At 37.0% G+C, this 20,955-nt stretch overlaps 1 protein-coding gene across 1 annotated transcript in view; it reads left to right on the top strand.

Moving 5' to 3' along the window:
- Positions 1 to 18,984, top strand: part of PPP1CB (protein phosphatase 1 catalytic subunit beta) — a 29,813-nt gene extending 10,829 nt beyond the window's left edge. The window contains exons 2-8 of the mRNA XM_074818092.1: positions 2,019 to 2,150; positions 5,553 to 5,783; positions 6,134 to 6,238; positions 11,278 to 11,349; positions 14,818 to 14,969; positions 16,468 to 16,602; positions 17,227 to 18,984. Of these exons, the coding sequence (XP_074674193.1) occupies positions 2,019 to 2,150; positions 5,553 to 5,783; positions 6,134 to 6,238; positions 11,278 to 11,349; positions 14,818 to 14,969; positions 16,468 to 16,602; positions 17,227 to 17,331 (932 nt within the window). The 3' untranslated portion in view covers positions 17,332 to 18,984. The remainder of the gene's footprint in view (positions 1 to 2,018; positions 2,151 to 5,552; positions 5,784 to 6,133; positions 6,239 to 11,277; positions 11,350 to 14,817; positions 14,970 to 16,467; positions 16,603 to 17,226) is intronic.
- Positions 18,985 to 20,955: the final 1,971 nt, after the last annotated feature.

Here is a 20,955-nt window from a genome sequence, read left to right as displayed (position 1 = left end):
ATTGGATAGTCAAGTCCTGTGCAAAGCTGTCAAGCCAGAGTTTTTTTTTTTCTGTTAATAATCTCCATGGGGCTGAAGAGGCATCTATAAATGCATCACTTAGTTGATGTTTGAGATGTGATGAAATGGAAGCCTGTAGGCATTTATTGTTTTCTAGTCACCTTGATTGTGTCTAATGTCTGCCTTTGTATTCTTCTGATACGTATTCTTCAAGCATTAGCTTGAAGAATAACCAAAAAAAAGTGTTACTAAAAAGTTGTTTGCTTTTTCAAGTATAGTTGAAATCTTAATTAGCAAAGGAGTGTGACTTACCATATGTGACTATCACCTGGTACTGATTCAGAGTTTCACTGAAAGAAGTCCTGTATGTCACAGCCTTGTTCCTGTGGGATTCTAATGAGTGAAGTATTTCAGTGTATCCTCACTGCAGATAGACAAGCCCTCCTGCTATTTTGGCACTCAAACTGACTCTCCCAGGATCTAGTTTCACATATCTTCCCTGCTTGAGAAAACTATTCTTCATTTCTGTCTTTTCACATGTTCCTGTGGCTGCTTCCTAACCTCAGTTTAACAGGTGTGTCTGGTGTTACTTAAAAAAAAAAAATAAAAATTCATAGCACAGTGTTGGAATAGCCAGGTGTGCAGTTATACTGGGAAAAGTATGCACTGATAACCAAAGCAGAGCTTTTTGAGCTTAACACTTTGGACTGTAGTAGTAGGTGACCTAGGACAAGCTGTTTCCTCTCATACCCTTTTTTCCCCATTGCACAATGTAGATAATGATGCTGATCTCATCTGTAAATTATGTTTTCTAGGAGCTAAGTGGAAATAGAAGGAAAGGGGAAGTTATGTTAAATTTAAAAAAACTTAACAGAAGCTTACTCTTCTGTTTTGGAGGGGTAGTAGGCAATGCAGGAACCTACTTTATGCATGAAGAACTAGTTTTTGTTACTCTGTTCACAAATCTACCTTATTAGACTTCTGAAGTTGCAGCTAAAATTTTTTGAAGTGATGTCTTACACTTGAGTTAGAAAGCGTTTGGATTTGAACTGCTAAAGTTTTGTACCACCTTCTCTTGTAGGTATTACTGTGGTTTAATGCTGAATGTTGGTTCCATCTAAAGCAGATGGCAGAACAGGATGTTCGCCTGTTGTAGACACTGATACATTCTGGCTTATTAGTTTTGAACTCTGAAGTTTGGTTTATGCTGAGATGCAGGACTGAACTGGATCAGCCAAAGTGCAGACACATTTGTTCTATTTTGCTGCCTCATTAAAGACACATTAAAGCCTCTGACAGAGGAATCATATAGATATTTGTGGAAAGAAGCAGCTGCAGATAAACTTGCCAGAGGATATTGGTTGGAGTGCAATGACATGTGAATGCTTTTGAAAACTTAGGGCTAAATATAGGTCTGAGTACCTGACTTATTGGTTTAGGAATTCAGTTTCATTCTATTTAGAATGTCTTTGGACATAAAGGTTCCAGTAACTCGAGCCATTTTATGAGTGAAGAGTGCATCAAACTTTCATAGTTTTTAGTGTGATGTTCCTAATACGGCAATTTCAGCTGTCAAAAGTGTAAATACGCCTGTAGTTTTTTCTTTGTATTGACTGTTGCAGTCAACAGTCCTAAGGGAGTTTATCTTGTGCTAATGTGACAGTGTTTTCAGGATTTTTTTGCCAATTGTGAACATTCTTGTGTAATGGGATTGTTAATTTAAACATTTTGAAATTGCTATTTGTCCAAATGGGGACAAAAGCAAGGCTTAAATTGTTCTCTTCTGATAACCTGATTTAATAGAAATGCATACAGACCTTTAAGCACAGGTTACCACAGTATCAGAGATTAATTTTAGAATTTGTTGGAATACAGAATTCCAACACATTTGGTAGATATGTTGGAATGTGCTGCTGGCTTTTTGTCAAATATAGATTTCAAATGCAGCACATCTGCATTAACCTGTTGTTGTGTATCTGTGTGATAGTTACCTTCCATTGTTAAACATCTCATTTCAGTACGAGGATGTCGTCCTGGGAAGATTGTTCAGATGACTGAAGCAGAAGTTCGGGGCTTGTGCATAAAATCACGGGAAATATTTCTTAGCCAGCCTATTCTCCTGGAACTAGAGGCACCTCTGAAAATTTGTGGTATGTAAACTTCATATATATGTTTTCTGTAGGTGTTTTAATCTAGTTGTATGCTAGGTGGGTTGGAAGGATACTGGGATAGGCAAGTGACCTTGACTTGGGTGATATAGAGTGAGGTCTTCAGTCTTAAGTGTAATTTTCAATTTAGATTGGATTAAGTTGAGAAAAGGCAGCTAACGGTTGGTAGATTGCTGATGCTTCTCCTGCTATTTAGGAGCAAGTTCTGTTGGCAGTAAGAGCTGCTTGTGCCCTGTTTAGTGCAAATTTTGCAACCTGTCCCTTGTACTTCCCTAGGGACTGCTTGCACAGAGATGCTACTCTTTTGATCACTATTTCAAAAAGCAGCTAACTACTTTAAAAAAAAATCCAAGTGTTTAATGTTGTAGTTGCTTTCTTCAGAGCATAAGCAAAACAAAGATCTTTATGTGTTGTGAAATGGAACACTTCAAAAATGGTGTTGAAGAAAGAAAGCATTGTTAGTCTTTCAAGTGAAAAAATAAAACTGGATGCAGACTGTTAAATTAGGCTTAGTTACCATATAATAAATTTCTTGAGCTTTACAGCAGGTTTTAACAAATGTTATTACTGTCAAATATGGATAGAACTAAGAAGTGTGTGTTCTTTACCTCTCCAAGCCTTTATAAGATGCTAGACTTCTTCAGAAGTACACTGTTGTTAATAGGTATGCAAGCTTGTAAAAAACTGTTACAAAAGTATTGTAAATACTGGCTTGTAATCATCCTTCAAGTTATTAACAGCAAACACAGACTTAGAAAGCATAAAATTTCTTGAATTAGGCTTCTTAAAGTGTCATAGTATTAAAATTGAAGCAGTCTTTGAATTTGTTATTACTAACATGCACAAAGATAGATTAGCTTCTTCCTAGGCTTCCTCCTGGCAGAGCTAATGTAGCAGTGTTTCTTACATTAAGAGAGGATATTACCAATAAAAAAAACCAAAACAAAACGCACACACATATACCCCAAACTACTAATGGCAAAGACATTTTTAAATGGCTAATTGCTTGGTAGGGTAGGGAGGAAAAACCAGACCAGCTTGCCTAATGACATAAAATTGGAGGTAAAAATCCAGATTTACCACACTGTGTTTATGTTACTCTGAAAAGACTACAGTAGTCTCATCGTATTCCTAGATAAAGAAAAAATGAAAACTCAAATACTTAGGTTGTACATAAGTCAAAGTCTAGAAAGTATAATTAGCCTCCTTCAAAGTTAGTTTCTCATTTGCTTAGATCGAGACAGTTGAAAGGATTGTTAGGTGCACAATAATAGGGTAGCAGATGCACAGTTAAATAAGGCATTTGTTATTTTTAAAATGGGTTCCAAACACAGTGGTTGCACCAGGAAGTGTCAGGTGCATCTAAATTTAATATTAGAGCAATTGTCAAAGATGCATTTAGATAAAAGTGAAAGAAAGATGATCACTTTCACCAAAAGCAAAATATGCAACTGTACTGCTTTGAACTACAATTTTAGTGTGTTCAGGCAATGCCTAAGGAACCATTGTAGGATTGTCTTGTCATATAATCAAGTCAGTTCAAAATAAGCTTTTACATCTTGAATAGCTGTGTTTTAATGTAAGATGAAAGACATTCTTATGTAAACGTCCATTTTAAAATAGGTGCAGTTTTTACTGTAAGGCTTTGTATCTGGTAGACTTCAAGTTGTGCACATATAAAGCTGTATTTTAAAATGCCAAGTACCTTGAATAGAATAATAAATGCTATGGTCCCTTTACAAAATTTTTTCTATAAAATATTCCATTCTCTTTAAGTGCTTTGGCCCCTCTGGCTCATAGTGTAACTGAAAGTAGTTCTAGACAATGAACACAATTATAATATTCTTTCTGTAGTATGTTTACTTGGCAGTTAATTCTGGTGGTGGTGAAGTCGGGGGGGTGTATTGATAGTGTAGTTCTGGAGTACTAGACTCAGCATAGCAATGACTTGTTGATGAGTCTTCTATGCTTTCTTCTGGTTGTGACCTGGAGATTTCTAAATATCAAGTAGAATAGGAATAGTTCTTGTTGCAACATACGTGAAAATTATTCTAGCCAGTGAAACTTCAGATTGTGTCTGGAATTGGGTAGTGGATAGGGTTCCCCATTATTAGGAGAAAATTGGGAAATTATTCTTATTCCTGAGTGAGAAGTAGTTACGGAAGAATGCTGCCTAAAGGAGGAAGTATTGCCCTTCTGACAGAGTAAAGAGGAATATAGCTATGTACTCTTACCTATCTATGCTTTAAGAATTGAACTGGAGAGCATACAGGTTTAGGAACCTTTTTTCTTTTTTAAGATTATGGAAAAAGTTGTAGAGATATGTATGTTGGGTTTTTTCCTTTAAGGCCATAGTATCTAACTCTCTACTGGAGAATAGCTGTGCTTAACAAAATTGGGATTTTGCCACTGAACAAGCAGCAAAAATGAAAATGCATTTATAGAATGCTTAGTGTAAGGGACCAGGAGGTATTAAATTTAAACAACATACAGCTTGTGCTGAAGGTTTGTTGCATAGCTTTTTTGCATTCAGTCACTTTGGTAATGAATTCCACAGTCAGTTGGAATACAGCTCATGTATTCTACAGGTTACTGTAGAGCAGCTTTGGTATCTTTGATCTTACGGGCAGTTAGCTTTTGCTAGGCTGATATGATACACTGTGGTATTGTAATTGCCACACAACTGTTCCATGGGAAGTCAGCTTAATTTTAAAGCTGGCAGTGATGAGTAACATGACAGTTATTTTTCCTAAGATATACCTGCATTGTTGAATATCTTGTAAGAGATATCAGTCTTTGAGTCTCTGTATTGTTCTTATATGAATAATTGCATCGAAGGAAGAGTTATCCTAAATGCTGGGGAATGGGAATCTTAGTACAGTGCTGTTATGGGAGGACAAGCAGTTCACCTTTGAAGTGCTCTCTGCCAGTACAATGTTCAGTTTCTCTCTGGTCTATCTGCATTCATTACTGATGGATTTTGCAGTAAATAATTGACTTTTTTCTTAATATTGGCTTCCTGGCTGTGTAACTGTTCAATTAGAGGTTGTCTTTGTGACCTTGTTTTAATTTGAACAAATTAGAGCTTGGTTAGAAAGCTTATGCTTAATTGTGAAAACTTCTGTAGCTTTTGGTTTTCAGATTGGCTTCATAACTGACACAGCAGTTTTGCAAATACTGTGGGTTATTTACATTTAGTGAGGACTTCAATTTGTAATATTAACATGATTTTCACCTTTCTGATACCTATTGCCAGTCTGTTTTTAAAGGAAATATTAATGCTTTTTTAAGATTAATTAATAAAGTGATTAGCTGACTTAAGTTCTTGATTTGTGTACTCCTTATGTTGTTGCACTAATCCTTGGTAAACATTTTCTCATTCAGGTGATATTCATGGTCAGTATACAGACTTGCTTCGATTATTTGAATATGGAGGATTCCCACCGGAAGCTAATTATCTTTTCCTTGGAGATTATGTAGACAGAGGCAAACAGTCTCTGGAAACAATTTGCCTATTACTGGCATATAAAATCAAGTACCCAGAAAACTTCTTTCTCTTAAGAGGAAATCATGAGTGTGCTAGCATCAATCGGATCTATGGATTCTATGATGAATGTAAGCAAAACCTATTTCTTTTGAAAGACTGTAACAGACTAATACTGTGTTTTGGAGATGCTTCTAGTAGTGACTCTTGTACTGCAAGGATTTCAATATTCTGTGAACTTGCTTTGACATTTTCTAAAAGATCAATTCAAACCAAGGTTAAAGTCACTCTAGAGAATTATTATTTGCTCTTCTGATGTCCTTGAAATGCTGTTGCAGGAGACTGAAACCTAAGTACACTGACAGAAATAAAGCCCTGTGAAGACAGTTTGCTAGCATTTTTGGTCAGGTTGTGATAGGTATTGCAGGTTGGCTTTAAGAAAAAAAACTTCTCTTCCTAATGTGGCATGCTGTTCTTGTAGGCAAGCGGAGATTTAACATTAAGCTGTGGAAGACCTTCACAGACTGTTTTAACTGTCTGCCTATTGCAGCCATTGTGGATGAGAAGATCTTCTGTTGTCATGGAGGTAAGCTGACAACTGCTTTTAAAGGCTGTGTCTAAACTGATCTTTGGGTTAATGCTATACCAAATGGGGTGTGGATGTGCATACCTGATATTTAGCTGGAGACTGTGAGGCTGCTGTTACACCTTGTGCTTGTCTGTGCACCCGGCAACAGGTGGATGTCATCCTTACCTGATACACATGGCCCTTTGCCTGAGGGAGGGGCAAGTGCATCTATTCAGCATCCTTATGGCTCTGTGAAGGATACTGAATGCTAGAATTCTTGATGATTTGCCACATGACTTTTTGCTGTTACCCTCTATCGGTGCAGCCTTAGCTAACATTAGCATCCCTAGCAGTGAATTGAAAGAATAACTTTCACAGGTAACCCCAGCTCTATAGTCTTGGCCTCTTTAGCTGGTTTCATAAGATGTTGGTGGAAGGGACCTCTGAGGTCACATGGTTAAGCCTGATGCTTGAAGATATTTGTTAATGTTCAAGCAGGTCAGCCATGGCTTGCTCTGAGTCCATAAAACCTTCACTATTGGAAAAAATCTGCATGCTATGGGCACCTGTCCCAGTGCTACCCCGTTCTTGTAGTGAAAAAAGTGTTTGATGTTGATCTGACTGAGGCAGGTGACTTGTCTGAATACTGGAACTTACTTCAGCACTCTTCTTCGTAGAAGGGGACTCCCCATATTTTTACAGGCAATGATGCTCACAGGTTTTCAGGACCTTGCAGAGTCAAACAGTTAGCAACAATTTTAAATTACTTGTAAGAGCTGTCCTGTCTTTTTGCAGCTGTCTTTGCAACTACCTCTATTAATAAGCAACTTGATGCCTTGCACTGAGTGATCCAGATGGTGTGGTGGGTGTCACACCTGCATTGTCAGTGAGGTAATTGGAGATCAGTGGAAGTGAGAGCACTTGCAGGAACCTCTAGTTTGATTGAACAAGTCCATTTGGAATTAGAAATAGCGTGCACCCAGAATTCCTGAGCAGACTTTTCCAGACTTTGTGAGGTTGTATTGAAGGCTGTCATCCTGCCTTTAATTACAGGTACCTCTGCAAGAGCTCTGCCTGTATGGAATGTTCTGTAGAAATGATTCTGGCTCTTCTTGCATCTTGTATTAAAAGCTTCTGCCTTCAGTGCCTGCTAGTATAAGCTATTAGAGTGTTAGCATTATATGCTCTGAGGTATTGTCATCTCTCTAAATACAGAATTAATGCAGTGATAGAGAGCTGAATCTGCCAGTCTCCAGGTAGCATGGACATATTAAAGTACTTGTTTTCTCACAGGTCATCTTTTCATCTCATTTGCAGTCAGTGTGGTGTGTTGTCATCTTTTTTTCTTAAGAACTGGTACCTATTTTATGGGCTAGATCTCATAATTTTTAGAATGTGAGATACAAAATCACTTCCGCACCAAGGTAGCTGCTTATCAGTGGCTAAAGCTGTGTAATAAATTTGATTTTAAAAAAGCTGGCAGAGGAATTATTCTTTTACTATCATTACACTTTTTCAAATTTTGTTTTATTTGGGAAACAGCAGAGAATGAACAGCGACAAAATACTGTGGTGTTTCAGGCAAACAAGCTTAGATGGGTGGTAGGAGGTAATCAAGGAAGCTTAGCAGGTAGAGTAGAATGCTATGTTCTATGACAAATCCAATAGTTTTGTGTGTATATGCGCTTGAGACCTGACTTATGAGCAAGAAGCCTAGAAAGGTATTTTTCAAGGAAAAAAAATAAAGCTTTATTATAAACATATTATTATAATATCTTGGGATTAATCTTTTGGTTTTTATCAATAGGAGAACTTCTGTACATAGTATGCTTTAAGGATCCTGTTATGAAAAGCAGTATTTACTTTATTGAATGCTAATTTTCCCTTAAACTTGTACAGGCTTCATCTGTAACTGAAATGACTATCACTCGCAACTGATCTGCAGCTGTGAAATAAAGTGAAAAGATTACTAAATGCGCTGTGTGCTCCTAATAAATGAAAGTGGACATTCAGCACATAAGTCTTGCCCTTTTTCCGCTCTTCTCCAATCCTATCCAAACTGCATTCCAGATCCCATGAAGTCATGGACTGTCAACGCCTTTTCATGATGTTACTACTATAATAAACACTGAGGCAGCAACATAAACCATTCAACTCTGCTGGAGGTTGAAGCTAGCATGTAGATATAAGGTAGGTGCCTTTTTTACTATATTGCGCATTTTTGCATAGTTTATTTTTAAAATATTGTCCTCTGGGATATATAATAAAACTTTGCAAAACCGCATAACATAGTAAAACAAAAGGCACCTAACTTACCCCAGTAGGCTATCTACAATAGCTTAAAATCCTCAGTCAGATTTTTTTTTTTACCTAGACTTTTCTGGGCATCTGCTGGTTTGAGTTCTCTATCTCACAATATAAATCAAACCTCTTTTGCCATCCTTGTCTTCAAATGTTCATGCCGCTGAAAGGATCTTTCATTGTATCCTTCCCAAGACCTACCTCTCTCTCTTCCCTGTCTTTCCACGTTGCTCATGCAAGTCATATTTTGGCCTTTTCTTAAGGCTCTCCTCTCGACTTCTGACTTTGCTCTTTATCTTGCTTCATTAAAGCTTATTCCATAACCATTCCTTACTTCTCTCTTTGCTCTGCTTTGTATGCTGTACAGTATTCTCCTCTTATATGTGACACCCCTCTCTAGTTCTAGAGACCTTATGTGATTACTTTCAAGTCTCTATAAACTAAGTCCATGTTGTAGTGTCATATTGATGGAACACTTGGTCTTATCACATTGGCTTTAACCTCCGAGACGGAAGTCATGTTAGTTTAGTAGAATACTGGATTTATGCAGTACTTTCAAGCTCTGTAATTCTGTTGTTCTTGTGACATTAGTGACAATGAAGTGTATGTTGAAGGTGAAGTCTACTTGATAATCTTACATAGTATCCAAAGAGACCTGCGGATCATCCTGGATTACACTATAAAAATAAGTAACTGTTACTCTTACTTTACCAATTCCACCTCATCAGGGAGTAGTTCAAATCTAGAGTCTGGAGTTGATGAGTCTGCCAGGAGTAATGACAATTCATTTTCTGTTTTCCTTTAGGGAAGGGGTGCTGCTCTTACGTTTCAAGAAGATAGTATACTGAAAGATCCTTTTTCTGTGCTTAACTGTCATTATGTGACAAGACAACTTAATTCAAATATGTACTTTTCAGTTTTCTTTCAGTACTCAGTAGATTGTAGCAGTCACTAGTAGTAGCAGCTTGACAATGAACTTCAGTAGCCTGTGTTCTTATTTCCTTGATTTAATGCTGATCATGTACAGTTTTTGTCTGTAGATCTGAATTTGAGACATTAGCTGTTTCTTTTTGTGCAGGGAGAGTTAGGAAGATATTTGGGAAAAGAAGACCCCTTGGGTGGTTACAAAGGGGTCTACAAACATGCAGGCGGTTTTGTGGGGGTTTGCTGTTTTAAAGTGGTGTGAAATAGCAGAAAAATTAACAGCTACAGGGTTAAGACATGGTTGGTAATAATATATTTTAAAGAACTTAATGTTTTGGGTGCAACCTGAAACGCTGAGAGCTGTAACTTCATAGAACGCCACAAACTGCTTGTTTCACTGAGATTGTCCATTGCTATCTCTGGGGTGTGGTGCTGAGTAGAATCAGTAGAATCCACATGCCTTTGCTTATGTACTCTGCATGCAAATAGATCAGGTCTTGGGGAAGGGGAAGTAGTAGGTTGGTCAAAGTTTTAAAAGCTGATTATCTATTTGTATTTATATTAGTATCCCTGTATTGTTGTGTAAGTAGACTTGACTAAAACTCCTTTGATACGCTATTTAATGTAAGATTTCTGCCATCCTTCACAACCTCAAGGTAATGTTGTGAAGACACCCTTAACAAGCTGATGAGGGTAGAAGACTTTTATCACAGGACAGCTTCAACAGAAGTCTAAAATCTTAATACTTGAAGTTCTTCGAGTCTTTATATCAAATGCATTGGAGTCATTGCTCCTGTAACACGTACATTGCCACTGTGCAAACTCTGATGTCAGTTGAAATTATTTTATGCGGTGATTCCTTTCCAATGGCAGGTTTTCTTCCATCATGTTCAAAGTTCTTGACCAAGTCAAATGGATAAGGCTTGATAATATGAAATAAGTTTCATCACAAATTATGTCATCATGCTCTATTTCCAAATTTGCAACTTTCTTAATTAGGTAATCTTGGCCTAAGTTATTTAAGTCACTTCAGGACCCTTATTTAAGGATGTGTTAAGATGCTAGAGCATCTGGTAGGCTCCTTTTCATGTCTGTATGCTCAAGTAGAAAAGCTCTAGAGTTCGTACTTAAACTGTTCAAAGGGTGGCTTTGGAATCCCATGTTTTGGCTGTAATTGCATGTTAATATGGCAAAGCTATACAAAGAGAGCTATGTCTGTGATAAATGATATTTTGGGTAATCAAGGCACTATGGTTTTATAAGTGACTAAGCAGCTGAGCTATAGTAGATGACTACCTCTGTGTTCCTTATGTATTGCAATTTCTGTCTAGTATTTGTTTACGGCATCCAGTGATCGCTGCTCAGCTGATATGTGGTAAAACACTGAAATAAAGAGATGTGACATGATTCCAGTCACACCTGCAGGCTGTGGTCTTTCAAAGCTGGGCAGGGGATTTTCCTCTAGCTTTTATAAAGTAAGGTGGTTGTAAAGGTCACCTGCACCCAATTTAATTGTGTTAGATAATTGAAATGCTGTCCTTCACTGGTTCTCTCTAGTAACCTGTTTAAGAGAACATAGTTAACTGTAGAGTTCTGTGCTATGTAGCTAAAAAGATGGTAGGAAAACAATTAAAACCCCTTGCTAATTTCATTTGCATTATTTTCTGTCCCTCTGTTCAGGAGCTTAATTGTCTTATAGCAAACTATCTTTTGTTTATATTGCAGTGGAAACAATGGCTGCTGTATGACTTTGAACCTCTAATTGTGTGTTCTCTGGAACCCTTGTTACAGGTAAAATACATAGATAAGTCACTTGTTTTCTTGTACTTACAGGACTGTCTCCAGATCTCCAGTCAATGGAGCAGATCCGGAGAATTATGAGACCTACAGATGTTCCTGACACAGGTGAGTTACATGGAACTTACTGTAAGTAGGTCTTAAAAATGAAACATGTTTAATCAATTTCTGTACAGGCAATGCTGTGACTTAACACAACCTCTGTCCATAGTACAGTATTCTTGGTGACGTCTGTGTAGGGCATGAGTCTTGTTGCTCATGATGGCTAAGTTATCTGATACGTTAGAGGCTATAGCCCATGTTGTTGCTTGTCATAAGAGTAGGATACATTATCCAAGCTTGAATACATTATCCACAAGTTTGCCTTAAAACAAACTTAGAAACCTAGTGAAAGGTCAAATGAAACTGAACAGCTAGTTCTTTTTCTTGCTTTGGTTAGGCACACCCAAACCTTTTAGTCTATCAGAGAACATAACTGTTTAAAGCTTGCTGAATATTATTTAAAGTGTTTGGGCTTCTCTTTACGTGGGGTCATATCTCCTTCCTCTCTAAATTTGTAAAGTATAGCTCCTACTTCACTGCAGTTGCGATTTCAATTTCTTGTATCAATGTGCTAGTCCTGAAATTTTCTTATAATACATTAATACTTTGTATAAAGATGTTGGATGCAAATGGCCAGTGCTTTGTGTACAATAATCTTTTGAATGGTTTAATTAATCATCTTCCTCAGTGTCCCATTTATTCCAAATTTTGTTACTAATAGATTGAAAAGACTGTCAGGCAGTGGAATGGAATATTTTTTTAAAGTGTTGATTTCAACAGTGGTCTGAAATTAACTTTCAGAGGAGATATCACATCTAAACCTTTTTTAAAACATAAATTACAATTACAGTTTAACCTCTGAATAAAAGAATTCTACTTCTGCAGTGTTCCTCAGTGCTGATGCACAGGAATAATTCAGGGACTACCATTAATATATGTACTGTCCCTTAAACAACAACATTTCTTTACAAGCTGGTATATACACACTTGACACCCAGAAGCATTACTAGACTGCTGAATGAGTGTTTCTGTAGTATAAATTACTACATTATTCTTCCTTTTATGCTACTTATTCACTCAGTGCATAACCAAATAAATGTCAGTACAAACGAGTCAATCTTTACATTTATCAGAGCTCTCAGAAAAGGTAGTTCTATTCAACAGGCTATTACTACTGCTTGAGCCACCCCCACTTCAGGAATGCCCTTGCAGAATGTAGTTCTGGTTTCCATGGATACTCCACTGAAATCGATGTATTCTTAGTACCTCCTAAAAATAAGCATAGAGATTTTTAAAAAAGGCTTTTGATCTACAGAGTGGTTTGCAGTCTTAATTTTGCTTTCAGAAGCAATAGCTGGATGTTTACCAGCAGAGGAAAAATGAAATGTCCCATCAGAGGCATGATTGCATATGGTACAGTCACATAGATCTTGGCCTTTTGGAACTACTTAAGGTGACCAGTATTACAGAATGGAAGTAATCTTGTGGAAAAGTGAAAAAGAAACTGAAGTGGTCTCACTTCTGTGAAAGCTACAAGTCCTTAAAAGCTCTCCGTTTGTGAAGGGATGTCACTTAGTGAATGTTTGTGTTGATACAGAAGTTCTTGGTAGATGTTTGTGTAACTTGTGCTGAGAAGATTAGATCCTTATGATGGTTTCTTCTAGCGTGATGAAGAACCTTTTCAACCTCAACTGCAATTTAAAGACCTTTTATTTTGGTGGCATTTTTATGGGGTTTGGAAGCTGTTTGCTCAAATCTGACTCTATTCCAACTTAAATCACTTAGCTTTGGTAATTGTTAAAGTAATTGCATTTTGTGAGGCCAAGGTATAAATGATGTGTTTTGGTCAGCGTTGCAAACCATTTGCTTATTGGGAAACTGTAACTCCCTCTTCTGTGTAATCTCGAATGCCTCGTATCAGCTGGTTATGATGCACTCCTGGTCAACCTAAGATATTGCAATGGTAGACACTGCATGTTAAAATACAAACCTACTTGGGCAGCATAGCTTCATTTAGACAGTCTTGTTGCAGGGTTCTGTTACACCACTGCTAAAGATTGTGGGACAGATTTGCCTATTGCTGTGTATAACCCTAAAGATTATTTGATTTTGGGGAGAGAATAGAAGAGGAAGCGCTCCCTAAGCAGCTGAGACAAGCAGCTTTTGTCAGTAGTTGGAAATTCATTATAAGAAACTGTTAGGGATTGCAGTGCAACAGTTCTGTTTTGAAAAACATGTTATTCAATATAGAACTAAACTTCAGTAAAGTAAGTTTTGGTCATATGCTGTCTGTATTCAGTAGGTTTTTTTCCTAGATAGCTTATCTAAAATGGCATTGAACTTGCTCTGTTCTTTGTCTTCTAAAAGCAAATAAAATCTTAGCCTTTGCTAGAGAGGAACTGTGACTGGCACCAAAGACCATTTATATCTATATCTAAATACAGAATGGGCTAGTTGCACAGTAGGTTTCAGACATCAGTTTTGATTACAACTTGAAGGATCTGTTATTTAAGAAATAGTGTCTTCAATATTTTGTTTAGCAAATAACCAGACATAATTGTAAATTGAACTTCTGAGTGCCAGATAATGGAGCCTGCTGGCATCCCTTTCACGTTGTGAAACAATGCTCTTAAGTATTTAAATGCCTAAGGGTTAGTCATCACAGGTGAAGAAAGATTAGTTTCATGGAAGGCTGGAATACACTTTGAATGCTTTTTGGTTTGCTTGCGTTGTAGTTGAACTGGCCTGCTTCTTTCTCATGTGAAAACTCTTTGTAAGTTCTATGTATAAAGGTGTTAAAATTGATCTAGAGAAATTTTTTTAGTACTCAGTTTTAACTCCAGAGTTAGCTGACCTTTTGTTGGCAGCAGAAAAAAGATCTTGACCAGTGCTAAAACGCCAGAGGGGTTTGTTGTTCTAATTCAGATTCCAGACTAGTTAGTGTGAGGCTTTTTGAAGTCAACAGGAGTCCAAGCAAACTGAAAGTGCTACCTGAAACAATGTAGCAGAATTTTGCCACCTTAAATTTTGATTTAGTCACATAAAGGTTCTTCACATATGGTAAGAAAGATAAGAATCAAAGCTGTTCCATATTCAGAAGCTTGTGGTACAAGTTTATTTGCTGTATTTATGGCTGGCCTCGCATACGATTTTAAAATTTGCTGCAGCTTTCAAACTAAGCTTTCTTGGTGAGCTGTGAAATTGATGGTTGTCTTTTAAAATGCACCTACTGCAGTATTTTTAAACTCCTCAAATGCTGACTGTGAACATGCTGAATATTACAATTAAATATTATTTCAGAGAACTGTTTGGCTCTGGCATGTTTTATCTCAAGGTAAAGTGGTGAGGGGGGAAAAAAATGTCCAGACTTAAGCAGATCATATCTTTTGTCTGAGTTGCAGTTTGTGTTGCTGATTTTGTTGCTAAGGCTTATTTTCTTTAGGAGAGCTGCTCTGGTAATTACAATAAAACTATTTTACGTTATAGAATTATATGTCCTAAGACTAGCATCTTCACTTGTATTATCTTTCAAAGGCTTGCTGTGTGACCTGCTGTGGTCTGACCCAGACAAAGATGTGCAAGGTTGGGGTGAAAATGATCGTGGGGTCTCTTTCACTTTTGGTGCTGATGTTGTCAGTAAATTTCTGAATCGTCATGATCTGGATTTGATCTGTCGAGCTCACCAGGTATGAATTATGCTGCTGTTACTTCTTAAAACCTCTACTAGACTTTCTGCCTCTTTGGTGCTGCTTACCAGTAGGATATATTTGAAACTTTGCATTGGGTTACTTACAGGAAAAAAATATTCCTAATAAAGGGACTATAGGGCTGTATTCTTCTGTTGACTCATATTGAACTGAGTGTCTAATGTCAGTGAAGTAAAATACTAACACTAGATTTCCCCGTTGATCTTTCTTCTGTATTGTCTGTTGACTGTTGTATATGAATGTCCGAGGTAAAGTGTCCAGGTTTAAAGTGGCAAAGTGTCTTGAATTCAAGATTTACGCTGAAGTTTCAGAGTTCTTGCATTTCAGTAGTAGTCAGTTCTCTGATAGTTGTGGCTTAAACTATCTCTGCTTCACTTTGAATGTTTCTACAAACAAGTCTGTACATAAAAGCTTTCACTGCTGCCTTCATTTTGGTTATGTAGAGTACTTTGGCATAGATTGTTTGACCTGCTGAAATGTGCAGAAAGCAATGTTATTTTTGGCATTGTCAATCTTTAAATACACTTTTTTGTAGTTTTTAAGTTACTTTAAGCAAGTGCCCTAGTTAGGTGGACATCAGGTTTCAAATTCCTGTATAACATTTCGGTTTCATTATTTAGTCAATTTTAAAAGATCTCTTCTGCTGTGAAATAAAAATAGGTGTTTTATTCTGTGTCATGGTTAGGCTTGGGTATACTATCAGAACACTTAAGTATTTCTCCTTGCAATTTTATTGCTAAAACATTAGAAGATTAGTCAGTGTGTGGAATGGATATCAAGATTTCTTAACTGCTGATCAAGATTGCTACCAATTTCCTGTATTCATGTAGTCACTTCAGTTCTTTATAATAGAAATATGACATCTTACAAAAGACCGTGGTGATTGGACTGAGGTGAGGGTGAGCAGTTGGTGCACTAGTCTTACTACAGGCTTCTATTTTGGGGAAGAGGGAACATCCTTAGATGATGCATCATACTACTTGCACGATTTTAAAGGTGAATTATGCTCTCAGAAAATGTGGCAGACCCACTTTTAGAGCATCAAAATTATATAAAAAAAAAGCCTACACTTGAGGTTTGTACTATCAAAACCAGTGTAAGTGAAACTTAATGGTTACAGTTGCAGCAAAGATGGTATCTGGACCTTGTGTGCTCTGAACTAATAGGTCAGACATCCAAATTCTGCGTATAAACCATAAAATGCTGGGAATCCTTAACTGGCGGTGCAAAATTGGACTTCAGGTATGAAAATATTGAACAGTCAAGCTGATGCATATTTAATGTTGGAGTGTCAGACAGGTTAAGCTACCTGATTTGGCATTCAGTGTTCAGATAAGACAAAATGACTGAACCTGTCCTGTCTGAAAGCCAAGACATAAAATACCTCTTTAGTGTAAGTCCTGTTTGCCTCAAGACTGGCTTTTTTTCTTCAAAATTTATCTTTTGTGAGCTGTATTGATTTCTCTGGTGTTGACAGGTGGTTGAAGATGGATATGAATTCTTTGCTAAACGGCAGTTGGTCACCCTATTCTCGGCTCCAAATTATTGTGGAGAGTTTGACAATGCAGGGGGCATGATGAGTGTGGATGAAACTCTGATGTGTTCCTTTCAGGTATGATATATTTGTACATTAAGTTTTACTTTAGGTGTTGGGCTATATGGACTGAATTAGTCTGCTTGTTGACATGCATATGGTTTGTCTAGGATAATATACTTGAGCTACAGAAAGGGCTGCACAGCAGGCTGGTGCTTGTGGACAATTAGAACTGCAAACCAACTGTTCTCCAGAGAACTCCATAGGATTTGCTGTTTTCCAAACTCCTGCATATTAAGTTATTCCCTCTATTCAGAGGCTTGTTTCAAAGTTTAATTGGGTGATTCTTTTTAGTCATACCTAGTGGTCAGAGTACCTAATGATGCAGACTGGTGGACTATCCGAGAGCCTTTTAGTGTGGTTACTCCGATCAGATTTTAATCCCTGCTCCTTCCTGGACATGTTTTCAGCCCCTTTTCTTTCCCCTTCCCACCCCAATGTAGTGGTAGAACTAGAAGGATTTAGAAGTAGTATTACTGTTGTATGTAAGATTAAGAAATTTGTAGGATTGTGATGTGATTTCCCCACACCATCACCCTCACTCCTGTTGTTCCTGCTGAATGAGATTTCATGTTGGCTTAACAGTGTTTGAAATGTTCTTAGTTGTCACTGACTCAAAAGAACTTCTTTATTTTCTCTAAGATATTGAAACCATCTGAAAAGAAAGCCAAGTACCAGTATGGTGGACTGAATTCTGGGCGTCCAGTCACTCCACCTCGCACAGCTAATCCACCGAAGAAGAGGTGAAGAAAGGAATAATGTAGAAACACCATCAGATCTGTCAAGGACAAAACTCCATATTACAGTATCTAATAAGTGTGCACTGTAAAACCATCCAGCCATTTGACACCCTTTATGATGTCACACGTTTAACTTAAAGAGACGGGTAAAGGATCTTTATTAATTTTTTCTAGTAGAAAGATGTGCGACACTGTATTGTAACAAGTATAGCTCCAAGTTCTAATATCCAGCATAGAGTAAAAAAAAATATTAGGAAAAAACTATTGCAACTACATATTCACATTTACCACGGTTTTTAAAGTTGACCAACATCCCAGTTAAAACTTGATGTAATAGTTAAACCAGATGAGAGCATGATGTTCCATTTGTGTAATGTGGTCTTATTGTTGCTTGATTGCTTTTACTTTGGTTATTTTGTAGCTAGAATGATGCGAATATGGTATCTAGTCTTATTTCCCAGCTCTCTTTGAAATTGAAATAAGGAAGGGGCTTTTTAGAACAGCCATTGATCTCTTATCCTCCCCCAGCCTCCTGTTGTTCATAATAATGCCGCCCAAATGTGTGCCCCATTATAATGCAAAGTTTATAGTATGGTAGTGATTAAAAGGCAAACTTAAGTCCAAAATGCCCAGACTGGACAGCTAGCCAACACACACTGAGACAGAAAAACCTGTCTTGACTTTTTAACTTAAACTGCCACACAAAGAATTTGTGCACTACTCTATTTTAAATTATTGAGGTTACACTGTGCTATGGCACTTCATTTAACTTAGATAGGACAAAAATGGTATTGCCTATTAGTTGGTAACTTGATTATGTGGTACCTTGGCTTTAGTTTTATTAGCATGAAACACCTTTGGCATGCTTAGCTTCCAGGTAACTCCCTACCTGCATCAAAATTCATCTTACATAGTTCCACAGAACATGAAGATCCTTATTTGCTAAGCCTTTGAAAGCTGACATTCTTTTCCATAAGATGGTGTGTTTAAACTGATGTTGATCAACGGACAGTAGGCTAGCTGCCTAGTAGTGAGCTGAAAATGCTGTAGGAATGTCCAACATGATTGTAAGGCTTATGTCACTAAAGATTATATCCTTTGGATTTTCATGATCAAATTTCATATACTATTGTATAGACTTCTGCTTTGTAGTGTACTATAGTAGCAATAATTTCTGTACATGATCAAGAGTTATGCAGTACTTCTTTTCGGTTCTCTCCTTTCTTAAGAGTTAACATTGGCAAATGGCAAGATACAGAGAAGATACAAAATTTATAGTGGGATAAACGAAAGGCACAGATTTGTGATGCTTTAGGATGCAATACTTACTGGATATAACTACAAAAGCTTTTATTGAATATTGTCAAATTTGTAAGATTCTATGGGGGAAGGCTTCAGATTTATACCATTCTAAATGTGCATCAGTAGATGTAAAACTCTTGACTTCAGTATTGTCTTTGAAAATGTTAAATTGAGGATTCTGGTAACCTACGTTTTATGAACTGGCACATTATATAATGCAAGAGATATATTGATTTCTGACACAGTGAGCAAGTTCTTTAAAATGGATTTAAGTCTCTTTTCTAATTCCATTTTGTTTTAAATGCATATTTTAAATGTAGGTTTTTTCATTTAGTAAAAGTTGTCTAATTCATTTGAATGAAGTCTGACTGGTTATTTGAATATACCTCACTGTTACTCAAGAAGTGTGGAGTTTGTTTTTTAAAAAAAAAAAAATCAAAATTACAGCATACATATCTGTTATTGATATATATTGCATTGGTCTGTGGTTTTGAACAATGGTTTTTTTACCCCACATTGAAAGCAAGCACCGGAATTTCAATACATAGAATAAAATGTAGAAGTAGATTTTCTTCTGATGTTGCTCAGACACTTGTTCTTGAAAGTCAGTGATGAGACCTATATGAAAGTAACTTCAGTTTGTGACAAAGTTGATGAAATCTATTCTGTAAGCCTTGACAGGGTAACTTCCTGCTCTAAGTCATTGCTTACTTGAGGTTTAGTTCTGAAAATGCTGGGTTTTGCTGACTGCCAGCTTTTATAAGAAGCATCATATTACCAAACATCTGGATTAATACGTCTCCATTTTTTCCTTAGTTTCTAGAACAATGTCTTCTGTATCATGAAATGTCCAGGTGTAAAGCTGTATGTTATATGAGTACCGAACATGCTCGCTTGTTATTACAGATGCTATGTCAAAAGGAAAATAAAAGTCTTCAGGTCTTCTTATGTGTCCTAAAGAAATAGGAAATTCTTAGCTTATTTTGTGGCACTAGAAAACCAGATCTGGTGGTGGTATTCTGAAGAATTGCTTTTTTTTATATAGCAGCAATCACTTGCAAAGTGTTTGAATGATGTTTTGACTTCTGGGGAGTTGGGACGTCTGCTAACATCCCTCATCTTTCTGTATTGTGGAAAAAATGCATGATTTAATAATTTACCCCTACAGATATGATTGATATTCCATACTAAAAGCAAGTCAGGAGCATCAGATATGTAATAGAACTCGCCATACCACTTCAGCTTACGTTTACAGTGTTAATATAGATCTTTAGTATTTTTACTGTTGTCCATTCTGGAAGAGGTAGAAAAGAGAACCTGAATCTAATTATACTCAGGTAAAATTAACTCTTTCTTCCGTGGAAGTCGCTAGTGGTCTGATTGCTAATAAGTTTTTTCCACATAAACATCTTGCCCATACAAGCCTAAAAATGCTGCTAAATAGCACGGTGTGCTGGGAAGTAACAGGAGGATTCTCAAACAAGCTGTTAAGAGGTGTATAAAACATTACACCATTTGAGGGATATTTTTGCATGTTCTTCCCCAGACCCTGTTTTATTTGACAGTAATATCTATTCCTGATTTCGTAGAGTATAACATGGCACATAACCTCTTGTCTTGTTCCTTTTTGGTTGACAGGCATTTTGTGATTCCCAAACACTAGAGAAATACCTACTTTAATTTAAAATATGCTGGAAGGAGTCCTTCTGTGGTCTCTTGTGTTGATTGATACGAGATTCTTGTTCTACATCACTTTTTTGTATGCTTCATGGTCACTTTTTGATGAATATTAATAATTGTTTCCTGCTTTAAAAGAGGAAAATAATAATGGTTTGTATAGTTGCGGTTATTGTGCTCCTCTAATACCTTGAACACTTTCTGTTTTGGTAGAGATGTTTGTACTGATCTGACATCTTAGCAAAAAATGCTGGAGAAACAGACTCACTGAAGTTACTGTAGTGGGTCTTATACTAGCGGATTGCATTCAGTTTGGTACATCTGGACACACAAAGTATGTGTGGCCACTGATGTCCGAGTTGGTCTTTTTGCTTCTAATTTAGTGTGATTAACTGCAAGTGTACAGCTGCTTCACGATCCTCTTATGAAGCCAGTTGCATTTGTACTCTGTTCTCTGTTGAGAGAGGAGCCAATAGGTACGTATGACGCGGCTTGTAGTATCCCAGTACAATGCATTGCTGTGTACTGACTTGCCTGGGAAACTCTGATAAAAATTCTTCAGATCTGTGGAAGGAAGTTGCTTTTATTGTTAATAGCCTGCATCCCTGTTTTAAGGTTTTTTGAAGATAGAGAACCTCTTTGCTGTGTTTCT

The sequence above is a fragment of the Strix aluco genome, chromosome 3 (genome assembly GCF_031877795.1).
Source record: "Strix aluco isolate bStrAlu1 chromosome 3, bStrAlu1.hap1, whole genome shotgun sequence".
In the NCBI taxonomy this organism is placed as follows: Eukaryota; Metazoa; Chordata; class Aves; order Strigiformes; family Strigidae; genus Strix; species Strix aluco.
This window is presented reverse-complemented; position numbering and strand designations above follow the sequence as displayed.